We start from the raw sequence: 24199 nt of genomic DNA, 5'->3' as shown, positions 1-24199 counted from the left end.
TCCTAAGGTGCTGGGATTACAGGCATGAGCCACAAGGCCTGTCCTGTAGTTCTTTTTTTTTTTTTTTTTGAGACGGAGTCTCGCTTTGTCGCCCAGACCAGTGCGGTGGCGCGATCTCGGCTCATTGCAAGCTCCGCCTCCTGGGTTCACGCCATTCTCCTGCCTCAGCCTCCTAGTAGCTGGGACTACAGGCGCCCGCCACCACGCCCGGCTAATTTTTTGTATTTTTAGTAGAGACAGGGTTTCACCGTGTTAGCCAGAATGGTCTCGATCTCCTGACCTCGTGATCCGCCCGCCTCAGCCTCCCAAAGTGCTGGGATTACAGGCGTGAGCCACTGCGCCCGGCCGCCTGTCCTATAGTTCTAATTGTAGAAGTTAAGTAATTTATTTCACTTGAGATGTCAGGCTCAGTTGCTAGTTTTTGTTTTATTTTGTTTTTAATAGCTAGTTGACTAAATTCTTCCTCCTTCAAAGGAGGTGACTGACATGTGACTTCTATAGTATGGTCTCATACAATTAACATACAGTTGTGTTATTTGCATCACCCTCTTCCCTTATATGTCTGTATATACATGTTTGGGGGGCATTTGAACTAAGGTGCTGATTCTTCACATTTTCTGTACTGTGCACTACTTTCGCAGTCTGAAACCTCTGGATCTCTTCTTATGTTTCAGGATGTCTTATTTTTTATTTTTTTGAGACGGAGTCTCGCTCTGTTGCCCAGGCTGCAGTGCCGTGATGTGATCTCGGCTTACCGCAACCTCCGCTTCCCAGGTTCAAGAGATTCTCCTGCCTCAGCCTCTGGAGTAGCTGGGACTACAGGCACCTGCCACCATGCCCGGCTACTTTTTTGTAATTTTAGTAGAGATGGGGTTTCACCACGTGACCAGTCTGGTCCCATACTCCAGACCTCGAGTAATGCACCTGCCTCAGCCACCCAAAGTGTTGGGATTACAGGCATGAGCCACTGTGCCCGACCTTAGGATGTCTTAAAATGCATAAAATACATAGGATTGTAAAGGAAGCCAATTATTTTGAAATGTAGTTAGCAGAATGTTAAAACTCAGTGATAGGTGCTTAATATAATAAGTAACAAGTTCTAGCAACACATCTAAGTTTCACAGTAATGAGTGTAGATGATATTTAAAGATCTTCAACAGTCTAATGTGGTATGAAAATATCTGATTTATGTTGATGTCAAAATTACAAGTACTGTAATTCTGTGGTTTAGTGCCAGCATTCATAATTGAAGGACGTGTTAAATTTCAGTTAGGGGATAGTGAAGATAAATGTGTAATTTCCTCCCACCCACACCTCATTTTTATTTCCCTGAGTTTTATCCATGGACTCCTTAGCTGTGACGGTCAGAGTAATATCACCTGGACTGAGGCCTTGTTTGTGTCCTGGGATGCCTAATTTGAAGCTAAAGGATTTGAATTTAGAATGTAGTCATCAGATAAGTGTGTTTTAAACATTCTGTCTACCAATTTTAGTGACTTTTAAAATAAGTCATAACAGTCCAATAAATACTGGATCTCCAAATGGTCTCTGCATTTTATGACTTTGCTTCTTTGCTTTTCCTTCTTGGGCTGTATTTTCTTAATAGATATTGGTTTGTAATTAATATAGAGTTAATATTTTAAGTAATTTCTAAACTTCCATGTTGGCTATTATTGTCTTGCTTTTATGTTTTTTTTTTCTTTTAAAAAACATTTTAATTCTTCTGCAGGATTCGGAAACTTCAGATACGAAATATCCCGCCTCACTTACAGTGGGAGGTAAGAATTTCTTTATTTAAAATTAAGATCTAAGTATGGAAACCTATTGCTGTTAGTTTTTTCAAAGCTTTTTCTCCTTTCTTCAACTCTTGGGTGTGCTAGAACATAAAATTCTTCTCTTATGACCCATGTCTTAGTGTGGGATTTTCTTCATAAGGGCACAGTGTATCTTTTAAAAATCTGCTCTTTGGCATAAGATACCAAAAATTGAAATATATTCTTGGGTAACTAGGTAATCTTTCTCATTCAGTCCCTTCCCAAAAGGATTTTGTTGATTTCAGTTCTTTCTGATGAATTTGCCAATTGTATTTAAACATGAAGCTCCTATCTTGGCAAAGTTTTAAAACAACAAATACCTGCTACTTTGTGCTTTTATTTTAAGATGTTATTCTGCTTCCTTTTGCTCAGATGATGGCACTGCACTGATTGTGTAATGTGCACAAACACAAACTATTTAGCACAATTGAATAGCCTGTGTCAGCAATTTCCAAAGCATAATAATGATGTCATGGTGAGAATTTGAGACACCTGTAGTTGAAGGGCTAAAATAAAATGTCTTTTGATTCTTCAGACAATGGAACCTGAAAGTTCTTAAAACTCACCTTGGAGAGGGTGGTGCAGAGAAACTGCTTAGCTTTTATGTATTTCTAATATAAAAAAAACAAGAGTAACTAGTTAAGTGTGTTTTACACTGGTCTTCTGTTTGGTTAAAAGGTTACTTTGGTGGGAAGTTGATCTAAGTCTGATTCTCCAAGGTTTCTCAGTCACAGGTGATTTGTGCTGAGAATATTTATCTTCAAAACAATATTATTGAGATTAAGTTTTGCAGGAAGGGGTTGGTTTTTGGTATATGCTGAATATATTGCAAGTTATATAATGCATTAAAAATATACTTTATAGATGGAATTGGTGGGTTATAATATTAAACTTTTTTTTATATGTTCCTGTTTTAGATAAACATTTGTTTAGGGAATTCGGTAGCTTGGGGGTTAGGTCCTCAAGTGTTGTAATAGCAAGATTATTAGTTTGATCCCCTTATTTTAAGATGAGCCATATTAAATATGATTTAAAATGTAATTCAATATGATTTTTTTGTTCAGGGAGCTACATCTAGTGTAATGTAGCTTTCTATGAAATAGCCAAATGGTAGAAACCAAGTTTAAGTAAATTATTAGAGTACTAGCATATCTGCTATGGGCAGAGTTTCCTTTTAATTCATTCATAATCTCTTCAAATTTAGAGAATTTAGCCTTTATTTTATTGCATTTTCCCTCATTCTGGGTATTTGCCATATCTAACTTTTCTTAATTTTTGTATTTCACTTTACTCTCCTTACTGTCCTTTGGGATAGTGTCAAGTTTTAGTGGGTTATCTCTGTTTTCAAATGAGCAAATATGGGCACGCAAGATAAAATTAATTAAGAGCACACACTGAATCGTAAGATGCTTGGCTAGACTTTGGAATTCTTCACCTTTGACTCCCTTTAAAAATTTAATGATTGTTTACATATTGATCAACAAAAACAATTTTATTAAGAGTTAGGAATAAGATGAGCTGCTGTTGTTAGGTGTTTTTTTTCCTTAAAGACTTGAGGGAACACTATTTCCTTTTCGAGAAGGGTCACTTTGTATGGTTTGTTTGTTTGTTTGTTTTTGAGATGGAGTTTTGTTCTTGTTGCCCAGGCTGGAGTGGAATAGTGCAACCTAGGCTCACTGCAACCTCCGCCTGCCAGGTTCAAGGGATTCTCCTGCTCAGCCTCCTGAGTAGCTGGGATTACAGGCATCCACCAACCACGCCTGGCTACTTTTTTGTAATTTTAGTAGAGATAGGATTTCACCATGTTGGTCAGGCAGGTCTCAAACTCCCGACCTCAGGTGATCCACCTGCCTCAGCCTCCCAAAGTGCTGGGGTTACAGGCATGAGCCATTGTACCCAGCCTGTATATGTTTTATTTATTCACGCTGGATATGCCGCTTGTTCTGTGCCAAAGCCTTATTATAAACAGTGATAATTTTGCAGTTCCGGACAACTTTTATAATGGAAGATTAGGCTTTCAGTCCCTAATTAATCTTAGAATCACTGAAAGTGGAATGAGCAGACATTATGTGCCTTCTACTTTGATGCAGTAGAATATACATGTCACCACAGAGAAAATAGTCTTATCTAAATAGGTTCAACTGGCTTCAGTCTTAATCTAACTTTGAGTTTACAAGAAATACAGAAGATAGAGGGACAAATTAAATGATGCATCAAAGAAACAACTAGCCATGTCCTGAATATGGGATATTCCACAGGACAAATGCTACTGTTTTGCTAGAGGAGCAGTGGGATGAAAAAAGGGAAGAGGCCTGTTATGAGTAAGACTCAAGAGGATAACAAAAAAACCACTATAGTAAGTTCTTTGTGAGCAACGTAAATAGCCCCGTGAAGCAGCATGGAGCACCTAAAAAAGCCTTATAGTTGTTATTTTATTTATTTATTTATTGTGCAGGAAATGGGGCAGCCTTGAGGTCAGACTTAGAATTATGTCCTAGCTCCACTGCTTTCTCATTGTGTGATCTATGAACAGATCTCTGATCTGTTATGGGATCTCTGAACAGGTTTTTAAAATTCTTTGAGCCTCATTTTCCTCGTTTCTAACAAGGGTGATGATGGTGGCCCCCTCATTGGGTTGCTTTGAGCATTAAATAGGATTATGCATGCTAAAGCCTTTAAAACAGTGCTTGGTACATATAAGTACACAATATGTTTTAGCTATGATATAATAAGAACAACAACAAATTCACCAGCTCTCAGCCTTCGGTTTTGTGCTTGTCTCAGTGAGATCCAGGCAGGAGCACAGATAATACCCTCGGTATTTCACCAGAGAGAATCATACAGGTGCTGAAAGGCGAAAGAACAAAGGAGAATCCAGAGTAGTGACTGTAAGGAGCAGCCACGGCCTGAGGGCTGGAAGGCCAAACAGGAAGTTGAGGTTTTGGATCCTAGTAGAGACTTGGAGGGAAGAGCCCTGAGCACCTGAGACTCAGATTTCTGAGCAATGGCAGCTCCTTGACTGGGGCTGGCGCCTGGGATGGGGGGAAGAGAGAGGAGTTATAAATCTTGTTCTGAGTGTCCAGAGGAGCTAGAGGATGTAACCAACTGCTGATTCAGTGACGCCGGCTGATAGACAGGGACCTACGGATGCGGTGATGCCGACTGCCAGAGAGGGACCTGCGGATGCGGTGAAGCCGACTGAGGGACGGGACCTGCTGATGTGGTGATGTCGACTGATGGACGGGGACCTGGTGATGCGGTGATGCCGACTGATGGACGGGACCTGGTGGTGCGGTGATGCCGACTGATGGACGGGGACCTGGTGATGCGGTGATGCCGACTGATGGACGGGGACCTGGTGATGCGGTGATGCCGACTGATGGACGGGGACCTGGTGATGCGGTGATGCCGACTGATGGACGGGACCTGGTGGTGCGGTGATGCCGACTGATGGACGGGGACCTGGTGATGCGGTGATGCCGACTGATGGACGGGACCTGGTGGTGCGGTGACGCCGACTGACGGACGGGACCTGGTGGTGCGGTGACGCCGACTGACGGACAGGACCTGCTGATGTGGTGAAGCCAGCTGACGGATGGGGACCTGCGGATGGGGTGATGCCGACTGATGGACGGGATCTGGTGGTACGGTAATACCAACCGAAGGACGGGACCTGGGGATGCGGTGATGCTGACTGATGGAGAGGGACTTGCGGATGCGGTGATGCCGACTGATGGACAGGGGCCTGCCGTTATGGGGATGCCCACTGACAGGGCCTGCTGATGTCGACTGATGGACGGGACCTGTGGGTGTGGGGATGCCGACTGACAGACGGGCAAGAGCATGTCGTCTCTACCCCGACTCCTGCTTTCTAGTACCTCTCTGGTGCCTTCTGTTGGCAGAAACTAGCAGGTAACAGCTGGCAAAGGAGAGATTAGAGTCCAGAGTCCTACACGCAGCATCACAAAGCTGAGAAGTACATTTGGAACTAAGAGCTTATTTTTCTTTGTTTGCCCTAATGCCTCATATACCCTGTCTGATGGAACTGAGAGCTTAATATCAAGGTAAACTTCTATCCTTGAAGTGAAACAACCTCCTCCCCCAATTCTAGGAGTCATCTTGTAAGCTAGATTCTGTGAAGTCACTGAAGAGGTGACAGAATCTGGGACCACAGCAGAAACGCTCGTGACATGTGGCGTTTTGTAAGATCTGTAACTGGAGTGTTACCTTTCTGTTACTGTTAGATCTTCATTATTTATGTTATCTGTATACCACCATATACTACTAAATGATCAGAAGGGGATTCCCCAAGTTCTCTGAGCAGCATATCTTACATGCTGTGTCAAGCAGGTTTAAACAGTTTCTAACCATTTAGTTTTAGATGATGATAAAGCACTTATGGGTGGGCGCTGGATTCTGCTAAATGTTTATGGCACATGGAGATACAGGGAGCCTTTTTTTTTTTTTTTTTTTTTTTTTTGAGACGGAGTCTTGCACTGTCACTCAGGCTGGAGTGCAGTGGCACGATCTTGGCTCACTGCAACCTCCACCTCCCGGGTTCAAGCAATTCTCCTGCCTCAGCCTCCTGAGGAACTGGGACTACAGGCGCGCGCCACCATGCCCAGCTAATTTTTTGTATTTTTAGTAGAGACAGTGTTAGCCAGGATGGTCTCTATCTCTTGACCTTGTGATCTGCCTGCCTTCGCCTCCCGAAGTGCTGGGATTACAGGTGTGAGCCACCGCACCTGGCGGGAGACTAACTTTTTGAAGGACTCACTGCTAGAGAATTAGGTAGGTTTGTTTTCTCCCAAATATATGGAATATAGCAGAGAAATAAGAGAAAATGTTTTTTCATCCATCCGTCACTGTTTTGCCTGAGGTACCTGAAGAGTAGACTCAATGTGACCAGAACTGGAAGGGCTCCTCCACAGAAACAGTCCCAGCAGACAACGATGTGGACATTCAGATGCCACAAGGGAGGTGTACATTAGGAAGAGGATTTGAGAGCCCTTCCTTGAGTGAAAAAGGGTAGGACTTTGGGAGAAAGTCCTAGTGGAGTATTTGACGTTAAACACCTTTAGATATTTTTTCTTTTGCCTACTCAATTTCTCAAGTGGGCTCCATTTTCTAAATTTAAGGAATGTCTTGTTGTTGTTGTTTTGTTTTAGAGACGGAGTCTTGCTCTGTCACCGAGGCTGGAGTACAGTGATGCGATCTTGGCTCACTGCAACCTCCTCCTCCTTGGTTCAAGCAATTCTCCTTCCTTAGCCTTCTGAGTAGCTGGGAATACAGGTGCCTGCCACCACACACGGCTGATTTTTATATTTTTAGTAGAGACAGGGTTTCACCATGTTGACCAGGCTGGTCTGGAATTCCTGACCTCAAGTGATCTGTTCACCTCAGCCTCCCAAAGTGCTGGGATTACAGGCATGAGCCACCACACCCGGCAGGAATGTCTTTTTGTATGTAAAAAATACATAATAAATGGGGCCAGTTGTGGTGACTCACGCCTGTAATCCTAGCACTTTGGGAGGCCAAGGCAGGTGGGTCCCTTGAGGTCAGGAGATCAAGACCAGCCTAGCCAACATGGAGAAAACCCCATCTTTACTAAAAATACAGAAATTAGCTGGGTGTGGTGGCACAGGCTTGTAATTCCAGCTACTCAAGAGGTTGAGTCAGGAGAACCTCTTGAACCCGGGAGGTGGAGGTTGCAGTGAGCCAAGATCGCATCACTGCACTCTAGTCTAGGTAACAGAGTGAGACTCTGTCTCAAAAAAAAAAACAAAAAAAAGGCCAGAGTCTTAAGGAAATGATTTCTCAGTTTCTCCAAATGTTATTTTCTTATTTCTTTCTGACCAGTCAAAAGAATCAAAACTCCTAATAAGTACCCAAAAAATGCCCAGGCCGGGCATGGTGGCTCATGCCTGTAATCTCAGCATTTGGGAGGCCAAGGCAGGCAGATCACGAGGTCAGGAGATCGAGACCATCCTGGCTAACACAGTGAAACCCCGTCTCTACTAAAAATACAAAAAAAATTAGGTGGGCGTGGTGGCGGGCGCCTGTAGTCCCAGCTACTGGGGAGGCTGAGGCTGGAGAATGGCATGAACCCAGAGGGCGGAACTTACAGTGAGTGGAAATTGCGCCACTGCACTGCAGCCTGGGCAACAGTGAGACTCTGTCTAAAAAAAAAAATGCCCAAAGCTGGGGTTACCTTCCCTGAAGTGAAGCATATAAGACCTTATGTAAAGGAAGGCATTAAGTAAATGAAGTGGTCCTAGAGGAAAGGGCAGGCAAGGTTGTCATTCTGGGGGCTGATGAGGAAGGTGAAACAATATTTCCCCATGTTTACTGTGTGGGGAAACAGCCTGTGCTACAGTTAGTCACCTGCATCACCAGGTTCTATATGCTGGTGGGGCCCCCACATCGCTCATGACTGGAATGACTGTTTTCCGAGCAAAGATTTGAATATGTGGTCTGACAGGTACTTATGGGGAATACATACTTTAAAATCACAGTCTTGCTAGAAAATTCAGAACGTTTCTTGGTTTTACTTCAACACTTGCATATTTGATTTTTTTCCTGGACTTAATTGATCTGGGAAGATGAATATTAAGTGAGTCTCTGGTCAAAGAAGGGAAACCAAGTATTCCTTATTTAGAAGAAACAAGTAGGCCTGGTGTGGTGGCTCAGGCCTGCAATCCCAGCACTTTCGGAGACTGAGGCAGGCAAATCACTTGAGGCCAGGAGTTCGAGACCAGCCTGGCCAACATGGCAAAACCCTATCTCTGCTATAAATACAAAAATTAGCCAGGCATGGTAGCACATGCCTGTAATCTTAGCTACTCAGGAGGCCGAGGCACAAAAATTGCTTGAGCCTAGGATGCATAGGTTGCAGTGAGCTGAGACTGTGCCACTGTACTTCTGGGAAACAGGCGAGACTCTGCTTTAAAAAAAAAAAAAGAAAAGAAAAAAGAAATAAGTGGGAAAGTAGTGATGCCATGTTATCTAGTCTGGAGGAAAAACAAAACAATACTATAGTTAACATAAAATAGCTCAGAGAGACCCCACTGTAAGCCTTGGATGAAGGTGTGCTGAGAAGTGGAAAGCTGTCTTGAGGTTTGTGGGGAGGTGGATGACTTCCTGGGGAATAGAGTGGGCAGGGGCCACGGAGTGAGTTAGGTGACATCCCTGCTGGATGTTGGCATCTTTAAAGGCAGGAGCTGTCATTCATCTTCTGTCCAACTGCTGATTGTTTTTGGTGCTGTGTTAGGTGCTACTTGGTCCATATGGATACAGGAATGAATGTCAAATAGAAATGAGCAGCATTTTATTTATTTTTTGAGACAGCATTTCACACTTGTTGCCCAGGCTGGAGTGCAATGGGCGTGATCTCGGCTCACTACAGTCTCCACCTCCTGGATTCAAACCATTCTCCTGCCTCAGCCTCCTGAGTAGCTGGGATTACAGGCGTGTGCCACCATGCCCGGATAATTTTTGCATTTTTAGTAGAGACAGGGTTTCACCATGTTGACCAGGCTGGTCTTGAACTCCTGACCTCAGGTGATCCCCCCACTTCTTCGGCCTCCCAAAGTGCTGGGATTACAGGTGTGAGTCACTATGCCTGGCTGAGAAGCATTTTAAGTGTAATTGGATGTAAAGCTAACACCGTGAGGTGCTTTAACTCAACAGAGGAAAACATCTGTAGAAACAGTGATGTTGAGATTTTCCATGAGCGAGCGAGAAGAAGCAATGGGAGTCAGAAATGTTAAATATTAGAAATAACCAATTTAAAGGTTGCCTTTATAGCAGACAGCTTGGAGTTCTAAATAAATAGCAGATGAACTGCGTGTTCTCAGTAGATGCCTTTCTTCTTGTCAGTGGCCTGACTTTGAGCACTTGGCCAGTAAGTGGCTGACACTAGGCACTTACGTGCTGGGCACTGAATTAACATGTTTTAATCTTCACAGCAGTCCCATGTCCCCACTGTACAGGTAAGGCAGTGGTGGTACAGAGAGGTGAAGTAGCTTCTCCAGGATCATGCAGCTGGAAAGTGTTAGTGTCTAGTGTCGATCAGGTTGCTTTAACAGAAAACTTCCTCCCAAAGGGTTGTTTCTGTTTCTTCCAGTATCATTTGGTTTCAACATGCCTCTGAAAAGCTTGACAGTGAAGCCAGTAGAAACTGAATCCTCCCCAGGTCTGGAAGTAAAGTATGGTTACGACTGATGAATGAACTTCCTTGGGGAAGTTATTAGTAAAGTTCTCTGTTTAAAGAACTGTGGACAGTAGAGTTCTTCATGCATGGCTGCTCTGGGATGGGCCAAACTTCACATCATTAGAAGTAATCTGGTGATGGGTGTGCAGGGGGAATACCAGAGTTCCCTACAACTAGTATGTATGAATGGTATATGAGGCAAGCATTTCTCACCCGACCCTGCTCCCTCCATGTTTACTCCATGTCCTTTGCGCTGTGCTGCCTGGACTTTTGTCCTGCGCTTCTATAGTTTATCTGGATATGATCATCTTAAAGGTCGTCATGCCCTTTATCAGTTGATTGAGACAGAATCTTGACTTACCGCCCAGGCTGGAGTGCAGTGGCGCAATCACAGCTCACTGCAGCCTCGACTTCCCAGGCTCAGGTGATTTTCCCATCTCAGTCTCCCGAGTAGCTGGGACTACAGGTGTGCACCACCACACCTGGCTATTTTTTTTTTCTTTTCTTTTCTTTTATTTTGTTTTATTTTATTTTATTTTATTTTATTTTTGAGACAAAGTCTGGCTCTGTCGCCCAGGCTGGAGTGCAGTGGTGCAATCTGGGCTCACTACAAGCTCCGCCTCCCGGGTTCACGCCATTCTCCTGCCTCAGCCTTTCGAGTAGCTGGGACTACAGGCGCCCACCACCACACCCTGCTAATTTTTTTTTTGTATTTTTAGTAGGAACGGGGTTTCACCATGTTCGCCAGGATGGTCTCGATCTCCTGACCTTGTGATCCTCCCGCCTCGGCCTCCCAAAGTGCTGGGATTACAGGTGTGAGCCACTGTGCCCGGCCTTTTTTTTTTTTTTTTTTTTCTTTCGTATCTTTATTTTTTTTTTAATTTTTGAGATGGAGTGTTGCTCTGTCAGCCAGACTGGAGTGCAATGGTGCGATCTCGCCTCACTGCAACCTTCGCCTCCCGGGTTCAAGCGATTCTCGTGTCTCAGCCTCCTGAGTAGCTGGGATTACAGGTGCCCACCACTATGCCTGGCTAATTTTTGTATTTTTAGTAAAGACGGGGTTTCACCATGTTGGCCAGGCTGGTCTCAAACTCCTGACCTCAGGTGATCAGTCCATTTTGGCCTCCCAAAGTGCTGGGATTAGAGGCTTGAGCCACTGCACTTGACCAAAAGTTTTAAATTTTAATGAAGTTCAGTGTATTCATTTCTGCCAGTCTCATTTTATGAATAGTATTTTTGGTGTCCTGTCTAAAAACATTTTGCCTAAATCAAAGTTATGAAAGTTTTCTCCTGTTGTCTTAAACCTATGGTGCATTTTGAGTTAATTTTTATGTAATGTATGATTCACAGGCCGTGGTTTTATTTTTTGCATGTAAATGTTTCATTCTAATACCATAAATTGAAAATATTGTTCATTTTCCATTGAATTGCCCTCACACTTTTGTTACAAATCAATTGACCATATTTGGGTGGGTCTGTTTCTGGACTCTTTTCTCCCATTAATTTATATGTCTGTCCCTTTGCTACTACACTTTCTTGGTTACTGTGGCTTTATATTGTCAGTCTTAAAATGGAATAGTATTACTCCTTCAACTTTATTATTTTTCAGAATCGTGGCTATTGTCATTACTTTGCTTTTCCATATGTATTTTAGAACCAGTAAGTCTATACACAAAAATTCAGTTGGGATTTTTATTGGGATTGTAATAAGTTAAAAAAAAAACCCTTTTGGAATAATTATCAACTTTACTAAGTTGTCTTCTTATGACTGGCTTATTTCACTTAGTATGCTATTCACCCGTGTTGTAGCACAGGGGTCCCTAACCCCCAGGCCTCAGACTGGTATACCGTCTGTGGCCTGTTAGAAACTGGGCTGTACCACAGGAAGTGAGTGGTAAGTGAGCGAGCATTACTGCCTAAGCTTTGCCTCCTGACAGATCAGTGGTGGCATTAGATTCTCATAGGAATGCAAACCCTATTGTGAACTGCACATGTTGAGGGATCTAGGTTGCTCACTCCTTAGGGGAATTGAATGCCTGATGATCTGAGGTGGAAAAGTTCCATCCTGAAACCATCCCCTAACCCCACTCTCTGTCCCTGGAAAAATTGTCTTCCATGAAACCAGTCCCTGGTGTGAAAATGGTTGGGGACCACTGTTGTAGTATGTGTCAGAATTTTCTTTTGAAAGCTAAGTAGTATTCCTTTATATGCGAATTTTACATTTTGTTTATTCTTCTGTCCATGGGTGTATGGGTTGCTTCCACCTTTTGGCTATTGTGTTCAATGCCTCTGTGAATGTAGGTGAACAAATATCTCTTTGAGATTCTGCTTTCAGTTCTTTTGGGTATGTTCCTAGAAGTAGGATTGCTGGATGTTATAGCAATTCTTCTTTTCCTGTCCTTGAATAAACCAGTGAAAAAGATGTTACAGCAATTATATTTTTAATTATTTCAGGAATTGCCATACTGTTTTCCATAGCAGCTGTACCGTTTTACATTTCTACCAACAATGTCCAAGTGTGTCCTAATTTCTCCACATCCACTCCAACACTTGTTATTTTGGTTTTTTTTTCCCTAAACAGTAGGTGAATATTATTTTTTAAGTTTTGACTTCTACTTGTTTTTAGTATGTAGAAATATTTTAAATTTTGTGTGTTGACCTTATATCCTTTGGCATTGCTAAACTTACTAGTTCTGAAAGTTTGTTTTTTATTTTTTAATAGATTGCTTGGGATTTTCTACTTAGACAATTATGTATTCAAATGGGCATAGTTTTATTTCTTCCTTTATAGTCTGTGTGCCTTTTCTTTTATTGCTGTAATGTACTGTCTAGGACATCTAATGAGAGTCGACATCCTTACCCGTCCTCAATTTTTGTGAGAAAACACTGTCTTTCATCATTACGTAAAATGTTAGCTATGGGTTTTTTGTAGATACTCTTTATCAGGTTGAAGACATTGCCTTCTGTTTCTAGTTTGTTGACAATCTATATGATGAGTGAATGTTGGATTGTTTCAAATGCTTTTTTTTGCATAAATTGACATTATCATGTAGTTTCTGGGCTGTAAATGAATTACATTGACTTTTTACCCCTACAAATGTTGAACCAACCCTGCATTCCTATGATAAACTCCACTTTATTGTGGTATTTTATTCTTTTAAGATACTACTTGGTTTAATTTGCTAACTTTTTTGTTGAGGACTTATTGTGTCTCTGCTCATGAGGGATATTGGTCTGTAGTGTTTTTGTTTTTGTTTGGATTGTCATTGATTTTGTTATCAGGGTAGCAGCCTTAAAATGTGTTGGGAAATCATGCTTATGTTTTCTGGAAGTGATTGTGCTGAATTGGTGTTCTTTAATTGTTTGATACAATTCACCTGTGAAACCACTTGAACAATTTCTCTCAGAGGTTTTTTGTTGTTGTTGTTGTTTGAGATGGTGTTTTGCTCTTGTTGCCCAGGCTGGAGTGAATGGCCCAATCTCGGCTCACCACAACCTCTGCCTCCTGGGTTCAAGTGATTCTCCTGCCTTGGCCTCTCAAGTAGCTGGGATTACAGACATGTGCCACCATGCCCAGCTAATGTATTTTTAGTAGAGACAGGTTTCTCCATGTTGGTCAGGCTGGTCTTGAACTCCTGACCTCAGGTGATCCATTTGCCTCAGCCTCCCAAAGTGCTGGGATTACAGTCGTGAGCCACCAGTTCCCCCCGCCCCTTTTTTTATGCTCAAATTCAATATCTTCAGTAATTATAGTGTTCTTCAGGTTATTTCATCTTGGGTCGTTTGTAGTGTTCAAAGAATTGGTTAATTTATCCAAGTTGTTTATTTTTTTTTCTTTTCCTTTTTTTAAAATAACTTTACATCATCATGGACAAGTTATGTAAAGCTTTGTAGTATTCCCTTATCCTTTAATGTCTGTAGGGTCGCTAGTGATATCTCCACTTTTTAATTCTGATACTAGTAATTTTTGTGTTCTCTCACAATCTTCATCAACCTTGCAGAGGTTTATACGTTTGATTGATTTCTGATAACATGGTGATGTTGAAGCTGAATGAGCTCCTGTGTCTCTATGGTTTTGAGAGGTGAAGCCAGCTGGGTTTCTGGGTCAGCAGGGGACTTGGAAAACTTTTCTGTCTAGCTAAAGGGTTGTAAACACACCAATCAGCACTCTGGCTATCTAAAGGTTTGTAAATGCACCAATCAGCACTCTGTAAAAACGCACCAATCAGTGCTCTGTAAAATGGACCAATCAGCAGGATGTGGGTGGGGCCAAATAAGGGAATAAAAGCTGGCCACTTGGGCCAACAGCAGCAACCAGCTTGCGTCCCGTTTCTAAGTTGTGGAAGTTTTGTTCTTTGGCTGTTCGCAATAAGTCTTGCTGCTGCAGTCTTGGGTCCGCCCTACCTTTAAGAGCCCTGACACTCACTGCGAAGGTCTGCGGCTTCACTCCTGAATTCAGAGAGACCAGGAACCCACCGGGAGGAACAAACAAATCCTGATGCGCCACCTTTAAGAGCTGTAACACTCACTGCAAAGGTCTGCGGCTTCACTCCTGAAGTCAGCAAGACCACGAACCCACCGGAAGGAAGAAACTCTGGAAACATCTGAACATCTGAAGGAACAAACTCCAGACATACCATCTTTAAGAACTGTAACACTCACCACAAGGGTCCGCATCTTCATTCTTGAAGTTAGCAAGACCAAGAACCCACTGGAAGGAACCAATTCCGGACACGATTAGTATTTTGTTTCCCTGAGGCTTCCCTTTTTGATTCTCTAATCAGAAAAGCAAGGGCCTTAGATACGTTGCGTGGCTGTGCACTTCCTGTAACTGTATACGTGTCCAGGGCTAACGAGAGGCAAACAGAAGGAAAAGAAGCAAACAGGTTCAACCCATCCCTTTGGAACTATAGCTTCTTAGCTCCGTTGGTGTTTTAGATCAGTGGTCCCCAACCTTTTTGGCACCAGGAACTGATTTGGTAGAAGATAATTTTTCCATGGTGGGGGAAGGGGAGTGGTTTCAGGATAGAAACTGTTCTACCTCAGATCATCAGGCATTGGTTAGAATCTCTTAAGGAGTATGCAACCTGGATCCATTGCGTGCGCAGTTCACAATAGGGTATGCACGCCTATGAGAATCTAATGCTGCCGCCGCTGATCTGACAGCAGGCGGGGTTCAGGCAGTTAGGCCTGCTCACCTTCTCTCACCTCCTGCTGTGCGCCCCGTTCCCCTTTCTTGCTTCTCCAGCCCAAACTACAAGGCTTCTCCTGAGATCTGTCTGTGTGCACTAACTTGCAGGTTTTTTGCTGCTGAATCTAGGCTGGGGCATAGCAGAGAAAAAAAAAAGAAGCAAATCACGTCAGCTTCTATAGTACTATGGAGTTCCCAATCTGTTTGCTATCTTTGAGTCTTCAAATTATTGTTTGATACTTTCGGTCCAGATTTTATAACTGCTTTCAGTGGGAGAAACAAGGTGGGTTGTGCCTGTTGAAATTTGTGTGGATCTAGAACCTGGAGCTAAAGTTTAAGTTGTTTCTTTGAATATTGTTTTTTGGTGCCTTTTAAATTTAGAAAGAGGTGAATTTGAATCTTTTATTTTTCAAGAACGGAGTAACTGCTCACAAGTAATTTGCTTTTAAATTTATTCTTGTAGATAACCTTTGGTTGAATTAAGACTGAAACAGGACTTTACCATCTTAAAAGAAATGCGTATTCAATTTTTTCCATGTGACTCAGCACTAGAGATGTGTATGCAGTGCTCATCATTTTAAATTTAAGTATATAAAAACCTTCACTTGTTCTTTTCCTATCTTTCTACCTCCAGTTTTAATGAACAAGATATACAAGGTTAAGACTGGGGAGGGCAAAGTCTCCTGGTAGGGTTTTAGAACAGTAAACCAATTGGGAATGACAGGGCACTATTGATGCTGTTCCTAATTTTATTATCAGCAACCTGAAAAGCAAGGATTGCCTCAGTACTAAGGCCCCCCGCCTACCTGCCGTATTTTGATTTCCTGAATGGCCTACTTTGTCTTATTCAAAACACAATATTACTATTCAGTAATTACTATTCAGTATTACTTTCCATGTGGGGATGAGAAGGGCTATAATTTACTGCAATCTTTCCTAGATGTGTATTGTATATATTCACAAATACCTTTCCTTAGTTTTCTATTCCAATCTGGTAGACAAAGGTGGTGCTCAGTAAGTTAAGTGTTGGTTGAATTGAGGGTGTATGATGCTTTTCAGAGCTTGACTATCAACCCAAATAGAGATTTCTGTGTTCATCTTGCTAGTTTTTTTTTCTTGTTTTGTATCCACTACCCCTAGACTCTCACATGTGTCCAGGTATATATACAAAGATTGAAATTGTTTGATTAGCTTACTCTGGCTAATGATAATGACTGATATTTCAGATTTCTTTTTAAAAGAAGGCCTATATTTGATTTGTCTATCTTTCACTCATTTTTATGACTACTCTCATATTCTTAGCTCATTTCCTTCTCTTTAGTACTCTGCCTTTGCATTTTAGATTAACTTAATATCACACATGTGGGTTGTGCTGATTATGAGCAGAGCAATATGCGAACCTTTTTTTTTCCATTTGATTTTTTCGAGACTCTGTCACCCAGGCTGGAGTGAGGTGGCACGATCACTACTCACTGCAGCCTTAAACTCCTCCTGGGCTCAAGCAATCCTACTGCTTCAGCCTCCCGAGTTGCTAGGACAACAGGCACATACGTCACCATGCTCCATTAATTTAAAAAAAAAAAAAAAAAAAAAAAAAAATTTTTTTTTTTTTTTTTAAACAAACGGAGTCTTGCCCAGGCTGGTCTCAAAATCCTGGGCTTAAGTGATCCTCCTGCCTTGACCTCCCGAAGTGTTGGGATTTTAATCGTAAGCCACCGTGCCTGGCCAAGTACCTCTCTAGATGGATTCTCGTTCTTGTTATATTCTTAGAACCAACCCTAGATATAGGAAGGGAATAGGGCTATTCTTATTTTTAAAAACAAACAAAAAAAAGTAATTGGGAAATGGAAAAACTTGCCAAGGTCTTGCAGCTACCATTGGCTAAATTGGGATTTAAACTAGGCAGAACCTCCTTTTTTACCTGCTACTGTATCTAAACTGTATATACTTCTGTCATCTCAAACGTGGAAATAAGGATGACTTCTAATATCTTCTGCAAGTTCACCTACACATTTATGACTTAGCACCGATTTCATCAGTGTTTTTATTGAGATCTATAATTTCCTCCTATGTAATGTCCCAATTACAATCCTAAGTGAAATTCACAGAAAATATAACCCACTTATATATGTATATAATTTAAAAATCAATATAATGTCCTAGTAGTACCAGAAAGGTGACATAAAAATTATTTATACAAAAAAAGTTTAGTACGTAAATACTTAGGCATGATCAGAGTTTAGGTATAATGAAATGGCCAAGTGCTTGTACCATATGTAGAATAATCCTCAGTGGACCAATACTGGTGTTGAGACAGGAATAATATGCAGGCAATGCAAAAGTTGTGTGCTCTCAGTTTAGTGGTTTTCTACAGTGATAAGCAGACCAAAATATAATAGTATCTTGATTTACATGATACAGTTTTGGAAGATACAGTATATATGAAAACTGAGCAATAAATATTTTGTCAGGTTATAGGGACAGATAAATGGGTTTCCTCTGTATCTGACTATCAAGGACCTTCAAAGGCTGTGCAGGACATGAGGCCACCTCTCTTTATTGTGTGAAGCTGTACTGCACACTTCAGGATGTGTGACATACCTGGTCTGTGCCTATCAAATATTAGTAAAGGACCCTTTTCCTAACCCCAAAAGATCCATAGATTTCTAAAACCACTTCCTTAAGGGGTGAAGGTTTCTCCATTAAGAATTACTTTTCTAAATCATTCGTTCCTCAGCTGTGTTGAACAACCAGTTATTTTTAAATTTCTAATTGATCACTGACTTCTTTGTAAAATACAATGAAAATAAATTATTACAATGAAATTTTAATGTCAGCCAACAGACAAGCTGATTTTTATTATCAGATTCAACAGACATAAAATTGTCAGTCTGCTATAAAAATTTGTAAATGCTTAATCTCCACTTGTAAGTTTGTCTTGTCATGATGTGGTCTCTCTCTTAATCTCACTCTGCTTTCTCTCCCCTCAGTCACCCAAAATGATGGTATGTTCCTAAAATACTTTCCCATGGAAGGTGTAAGTTCCCCCTTCTTGACCAAATGCTCAAATGTTTTACTCTCATCACCTCCTTTGTTTTGCACAAGTATCACTTTCTATAAAAATTATCATTTAATGATGGAAATGAACTTAACTGCCTTTACCATCAGCAGTCCCTTTTTATCTATGATAGAAATTTGCAAAGTAGTTTAACAGGCGTAACTCAAGTTGTTTATTTCTTCTTAGCTTTTTATACTTAAGGATAGAAAGTCATGCAGTACAAATGTGCAAAAGTTCTGCAAAGTATATGTTACTTTTGCTAATCACATATAGGTAAATCCATCTTAGATGATCTGATTTCTAATACAACTTAACTCTAAAAGTCTAAAAATATCTCTGAGCTATGTATTAAGCAGGTGGTTTTGGACTTAGACTGCATTTTTCTTTTTTCCCTTTTTTTTTTTTTTTTTGAGACAGTCTTGTTTCGCCCAGGCTGGAGCGCAGTGGCGCAATCTCAGCTCGTTGCAGCCTCTGCCTCCTGGGTTCAAGCGATTCTCCTGCCTCAGCCTCCCGAGTAGCTGGGACTTCAGGCACGCACCCCCATGCCTGGCTAATTTTCGTAATTTTAGTAGAGATGGGGTTTTGCCATGTTGGCCAGGCTGGTCTTGAATTGCTGACCTCAAGACCTCAGGTGATCCACCCGTCTCGGCCAATCAAATTGCTGGGATTACAGGCTTTACAGGCTTCAGCCGCTGTGCCCAGCCTAAACTGCATTTTGCTTCATACTAACCGCTAGGGAAGCAGTGACATTTTTGGAGATGAGCCTTGTTCTATCACCCAGACTGGAGTGCAGTGGTGCAGTCTTGCTCACTGCAACCTTTACCTCCCGGGTTCAAGCGATTCTCCTGCCTCAGCCTCTCAAGTAGCTGGGATTACAGGTGCCCGCCACCACACCCAGCTAATTTTTGTAGTTTCAGTAGAGACAGAGTTTCACCATGCTGGCCAGGCTGGTCTTGAACTCCTGACCTCAGGTGATCCACCTGCCTTGGCCTCCCAAAGTGCTGAAATTACAGGTGTGAGCCACCGCGCCCGGCATAGCAGTGACTTTTCAAACCTTAATTTCAGAAGACTTCCTGCTGTATTTTTTGTACTGTGAGTTTGAATGATGGAAGACAATTCCTATAACAAGGCAGGAAGGGTCCTGGATAATCAGACTCCTGGCAGTTCATGCTGGTGTTGCTGATGGTGAACCCCCTCAGCAGGGGCCCTGCAACTGTTTTTCTGGTGGGTCTGTGTGAAGGCAAGTACTGCTGGGAAGGGGTCCTACTACTTGGGCACAGTGACTGAATCTTAAATATGATTGGTGTCCTTACTTTTGGTTACTCTGTAGCAGCAGAAAAGTTACAATTTTTAAATGGAGACCATTTCTTCAATCATGGTTTAACAATCAGGGTTTGGGGCTGGGCGCGGTGGCTCACGCCTGTAATTCCAGCACTTTGGGAGGCTGAGGCAGGCGGGTCACTTGAGGTCAGGAGTTTGAGACCAACCTGGGCAACATGGTGAAACCCCTGTCTCTACTAAAAATACAAAAATTAGCCTTGTGTAGTAGCACGTGCTTGTAATCCCAGCTACTCGGGAGGCTGAGGCACGTGAATTACTTGAACCCAGGAGGCAGATATTGCAGTGGGCCAAGATCGTGCCTCTGCACTCCAGCCTAAGCGACAGAGTGAGGCTCCATCTCAAAAAAGTAGGGTTTTGACAGCATCTTAAATACTTCTGCTCCTCCAGCTGACTCATTTTACACACAGTCATTATGCTGCGATGCATATGGTTGGCTTTGGTGCGTGCTTGTGTAAGTATTTATGGTTGGATCCATGCTCAGTCATGAGGTGGCTTTTGAAGTTGTTCTTGTGTGAAATGGAAATTCTTGGGCATCTAGGTATTTCTTAATTTTTAGTGGGTGTAACAAGTACAGCCAGATTAGATTGAAGGATGTGATCTTATCACGTGCTTTGCTTTCTGAGGCTGGGTCAGCCTTAGAATGGCCCCTTTTGGTTGCAATGTTGGTGTGGCAGACAGTACTTAGGCTATGAAGAACCTCTGATAGCATTGTCCTCAAAATGTTACCCTGGAGGAGCAGGACAAGATCAGCTGTGGCTCTCTCAGTTCAAAACCACCTGCTTATTATATAGCTTTAGAGATACTACTTTTAATGGCAAAAACTCCATTTACTTTTGTACCAACCTAATATTTTGTGTTAGACTTTCACAGAGTTGAATTGCATTAGAAATCAGATCATGTTAGATGCATTTGCCTATTTGTGATCAGCAAAAAGTAATATAATACTTTGGAGAACTCTTTTAATACATGATTTACTATCCTGGAGAAACAAGATAGGGGAAACACAAATGTTACTTTAGGTGCTCAGCTCCTGTGTGCCTCTCAGATGTACTGCTTAGAAAACATGTTTAAGGATGCACACTTTTTATACCATGTGTCCCTTATCTACTAACCAAGGACCTGGTGTGGCATTGAACTAAAGATATGACAACTTGTTCCAGTGTTGGGGGAAAAAAAAACTGGCTCATACGGCTCAGTGGGAGATGGCATAGAAATGTGATTTCTTCCTTAGGAATTTTAAAGTGACTTTTTAAACCCTGTACTTGGGGAGTTTTCAAACATAAACACATTGAGAAAGTAGTATACTGAACCCCCCATCTGCTGACCTTAATAATAGTCAACATTCTGCTTTTGTTTTATCAATATTGCTTCACTTTTTTTAGGTGGAGGAGAGGTAGATTCTTTTAGAGCAATTTAATATGACTGGTGGTACAGAAAATTTACCTGCTAACATAAAATAAGAATAGGTATATTAGTTTCCTATGCTGCTGTAACAAATTAATCACAAACTTGGTGGTTTAAAGCAGCAGAAATTAATTTTTGTTTTAGAAGCCAAGAGTCTGAAATCAGTCTCAGTGGGTTAAAGTCAAGGTTGTCATGAGAACTGGCTCCCTCTGGAAGTCTTAGGGGAGAATCCATTTGCTTGCCTTTCCCAGGACCTAGTGCCTGGCTGTGGTCGTTGGCTTTCATGGTTTCCTCTTTCAAAGTATACCACTTCAGCCTCTGCTTCTGTCCTCATATTGCCTTCTCTCTGACTTTCCGTCCTCTCTTGCCCCTTTTGCAAGGATCCATGATTACATCAGGCTCAACCAGGTAATCCCATATAATATCTCCACCTCAAGATACTTAATTATACCTGTAATGTCCCTTTTGCCATATAAGGTACCATTCGTAGATTTTAAGCATTAGGAGGTAGATATATTTGGGACCATTATTCAATTTACCACCAGTGTAGTCAGCACTCAAGTGTCAAATAAATGGTTATAGGACCACAAACTTGAGAGTGGGGACTATAAATACTCAGTGGTGAAATACATTAAGATAAAGTTCTTCAGTACCTAGAGAGATTTCTATGCAGAATACATTTTATCATTTCACGTAGGGGATGCAGCATTCCTATTATGAGATGACAAGATAGAAGGAGGCATGTATTGGTGTAAGGCCAGTTAGTAGCTGGTGCCTTTGAGACCTGAGAGGAAATGGCAGCAGTTCAACATCAGAGCCCAGACGGTGCTAGTTCATAGCTCCTGTCTCAGGCTTGACCCTGGCAGTTGACAACACGATGCTCTCCTGGGCCTTAGGCCATTCCGTCACCCTCCCTGAGCTGTGGAGCTGAGCTCCTTCCCTGTCCTTGCTTCTGCCTCTTCTTAGAAGCCTTTTTGAATTTATCATAGTGCCTACTATGTGCTGGAGGAGAATCTGCTGCACAAGACAACTTTGATGTCTTATCCAAGTCTGCTTCTCTGGACTCGCAAAAAAACAGATTCCTCCTAGCTCTGGTTTTCACTAAATGTTTCCGAGGTCTTGGTTATTCTCCACATAAACCTGGAGACACACTTTTCATTAAAATATAAGGCAGAGGTATGGGGTTTCTGGGTCTGAACCTCAAGCCCCAGAATAGTCGAATGGAAAGATGGGGTAGAGACTTTGAGGGCAACTTCTTCTGGCTATGAGACTTTGGGTAAAAGTGACAATCATACAGAGTCCCTTTCCCATCTGTGAAAATGGGATTAACAAAAAAAAGTCGTTTCAGGGTCAGTGTGAGAACCAGCAAATAAGACAAGTGCCTCGCCCTGCTGCACTGTGAATTGACTTTTCTTGGAGGCATTTGTCCTTTGGCTGAAATTCACATGCTGTGTGCTCCAGTACTATGAAGTACTTTACTTCCTCAACTCCATCCTTCTCTTAGCTTCAGGGCTTTTTGCATACGTTTTCTTTGCCAAGAATCCATTTGCTCTCTCTCTCTCTTTTTTTTCCCCCCAACAGTCTTATTTTGTTCTGGATCCTTTCCATCTTTCTTGATTCTCACCAATTATTTAGCCCTCAATTTAGACGTCATTCCTGCCACTCTTGGATTAGACATCTCTCCTGTGTTTCTCCCATACTTAACACTGTGGTAGCACTTAGCATGTAGGCTTGCATTCTCTCATGTATATGTTTTTTTCTTCAGAAAACTAGGTTTATTGCTACACGATCTGCCAGTAATTCCAGCTATTTTGGGTGATTTCATTATTTGACTTAGCATTTTGTGTGTGTGTGTGCGTGTGTAAGTGTGTAAATACATATTTTAAAACTCAGAGTCTTCTCTGTTGTCCAGTGCAGTGTGAGATCCTAGCTCACTGCTGCATCAATTTCCTGGGCTAAAGCAATCCTCCCTCCTTTGCCTCCCAAAGTTCCGGGCCTATAGGTGTGTAGCCCTCCCTGCCCCCTATCCCCAAGCCAGCACTTTATATTTAATTGTCTTCTGATTTGTGTTTATTTCCCCCACCAGAGCTAAGGTGGGTAGGGCTCTGTCCTCCCATGTTATCAAAGACCCAGAACAATGGCTGGTGTGGACTTGCTGGTCAGGATTCACTCAACGTGTATTGGTTGGGAATTTTTTCAGCTCTGTAATGGGTTATTCGGTTTAAAAAAATAATAACTCACTGGATTTTTTTGTGTAGGGGTGGGGTGGGGGGGTGGGTATAAGAAAATAGGATATAAATTTGTTGTTTCAGGTCACTGAGGTTTGTATTTTTTGTTATTATTATTATTTTTTTGAGATGGAGTCTCCCTCTGTCACCCAGGCTGGAGTGCAGAGGCGTGATCTCGGCTCACTGCAGCCTCTGCCTCCCAGGTTCAAGCAGTTCTCCTGCCTCAGTCCCCCGAATAGCTGGGAGTAGAGGTACCTGCCACCACGCCCAGCTAATTATTGTATTTTCAGTAGAGACAGGGTTTCACCACTATGGCCAGGCGGGTCACGAACTCCTGACCTCAAGTGATTCATCCGCTGCAGCCTACCAAAGTGCTAGGATTACAGGTGTGAGTTACTGTGCCCAGCCTCTTTGTTTTTCCGTTAATTATTTTTTTCTTTTTTGGAGGGTAGAGATGGGGTCTCGCCATATTGCCCAGGCTGGTCTCAAATTCCTGGACTCAAGCTATCCTCCTGCCTCAGCCTCCCAAAGGGCTAGGATTGTAGGCGTTAACCACTGCACTTGGCCCCAGGTCATTGAGTTTTATTGATGCAGAAATCACTGAAGTTCTTAAAAAATGTTTTTGTTTGTTGTTTCTTTGTGTTATTTTTTATTTTTTGGTGGTGGCAAATGGAAATCTTGGTGCCAGCTATGATCCCTTCACTAGCAGGGATCAGATGTTTTGGAAAGTATGTTGCAGGTGTTTTATCTTGATCTGGTTACTTGTTTTAAATAGTTCAGGTTGTTTTGGTTAGGCTTTCTAATAGCAGTTGATCATAATATTCAGCTTTCTATTTTGGGGGAAGTTCAGTTTCTTATTAAAAAAATGTTAAGAAAAACCTCAGACATTTAGTGTTGAAAAAATGAGTCACAAAGAAGTCAGAAGCATCAGTGAGGGATGCTCCTTATGGC

The 24199-nt window shown here is 42.0% G+C and overlaps 1 protein-coding gene and 1 non-coding gene across 3 annotated transcripts in view; one reads left to right on the top strand and one right to left on the bottom strand.

Annotated features, from left to right (window-relative positions):
• LOC105475692 (insulin like growth factor 2 mRNA binding protein 3) overlaps positions 1-24199 on the top strand; it is a 154851-nt gene that overhangs the window by 50203 nt on the left and 80449 nt on the right. For both annotated transcript variants that reach the window (XR_983577.3, XM_011731161.3), the window contains exon 3: positions 1730-1778. Coding sequence is in view for 1 of the 2 variants with exons in the window: in XM_011731161.3 (XP_011729463.1) it covers positions 1730-1778 (49 nt within the window). In the remaining variant the exon portion in view is untranslated. The remainder of the gene's footprint in view (positions 1-1729; positions 1779-24199) is intronic.
• On the bottom strand, positions 22780-22850 carry LOC112425572 (small nucleolar RNA SNORD65). The gene has a single exon (XR_003016692.1). It is a non-coding gene; the product is annotated as a small nucleolar RNA SNORD65 (small nucleolar RNA).

Source organism: Macaca nemestrina, chromosome 4 (genome assembly GCF_043159975.1).
Source record: "Macaca nemestrina isolate mMacNem1 chromosome 4, mMacNem.hap1, whole genome shotgun sequence".
In the NCBI taxonomy this organism is placed as follows: domain Eukaryota; kingdom Metazoa; phylum Chordata; class Mammalia; order Primates; family Cercopithecidae; genus Macaca; species Macaca nemestrina.
The sequence above is the reverse complement of the archived record's forward strand: the minus strand, read 5'-3'. Positions and strand labels throughout refer to the sequence as shown.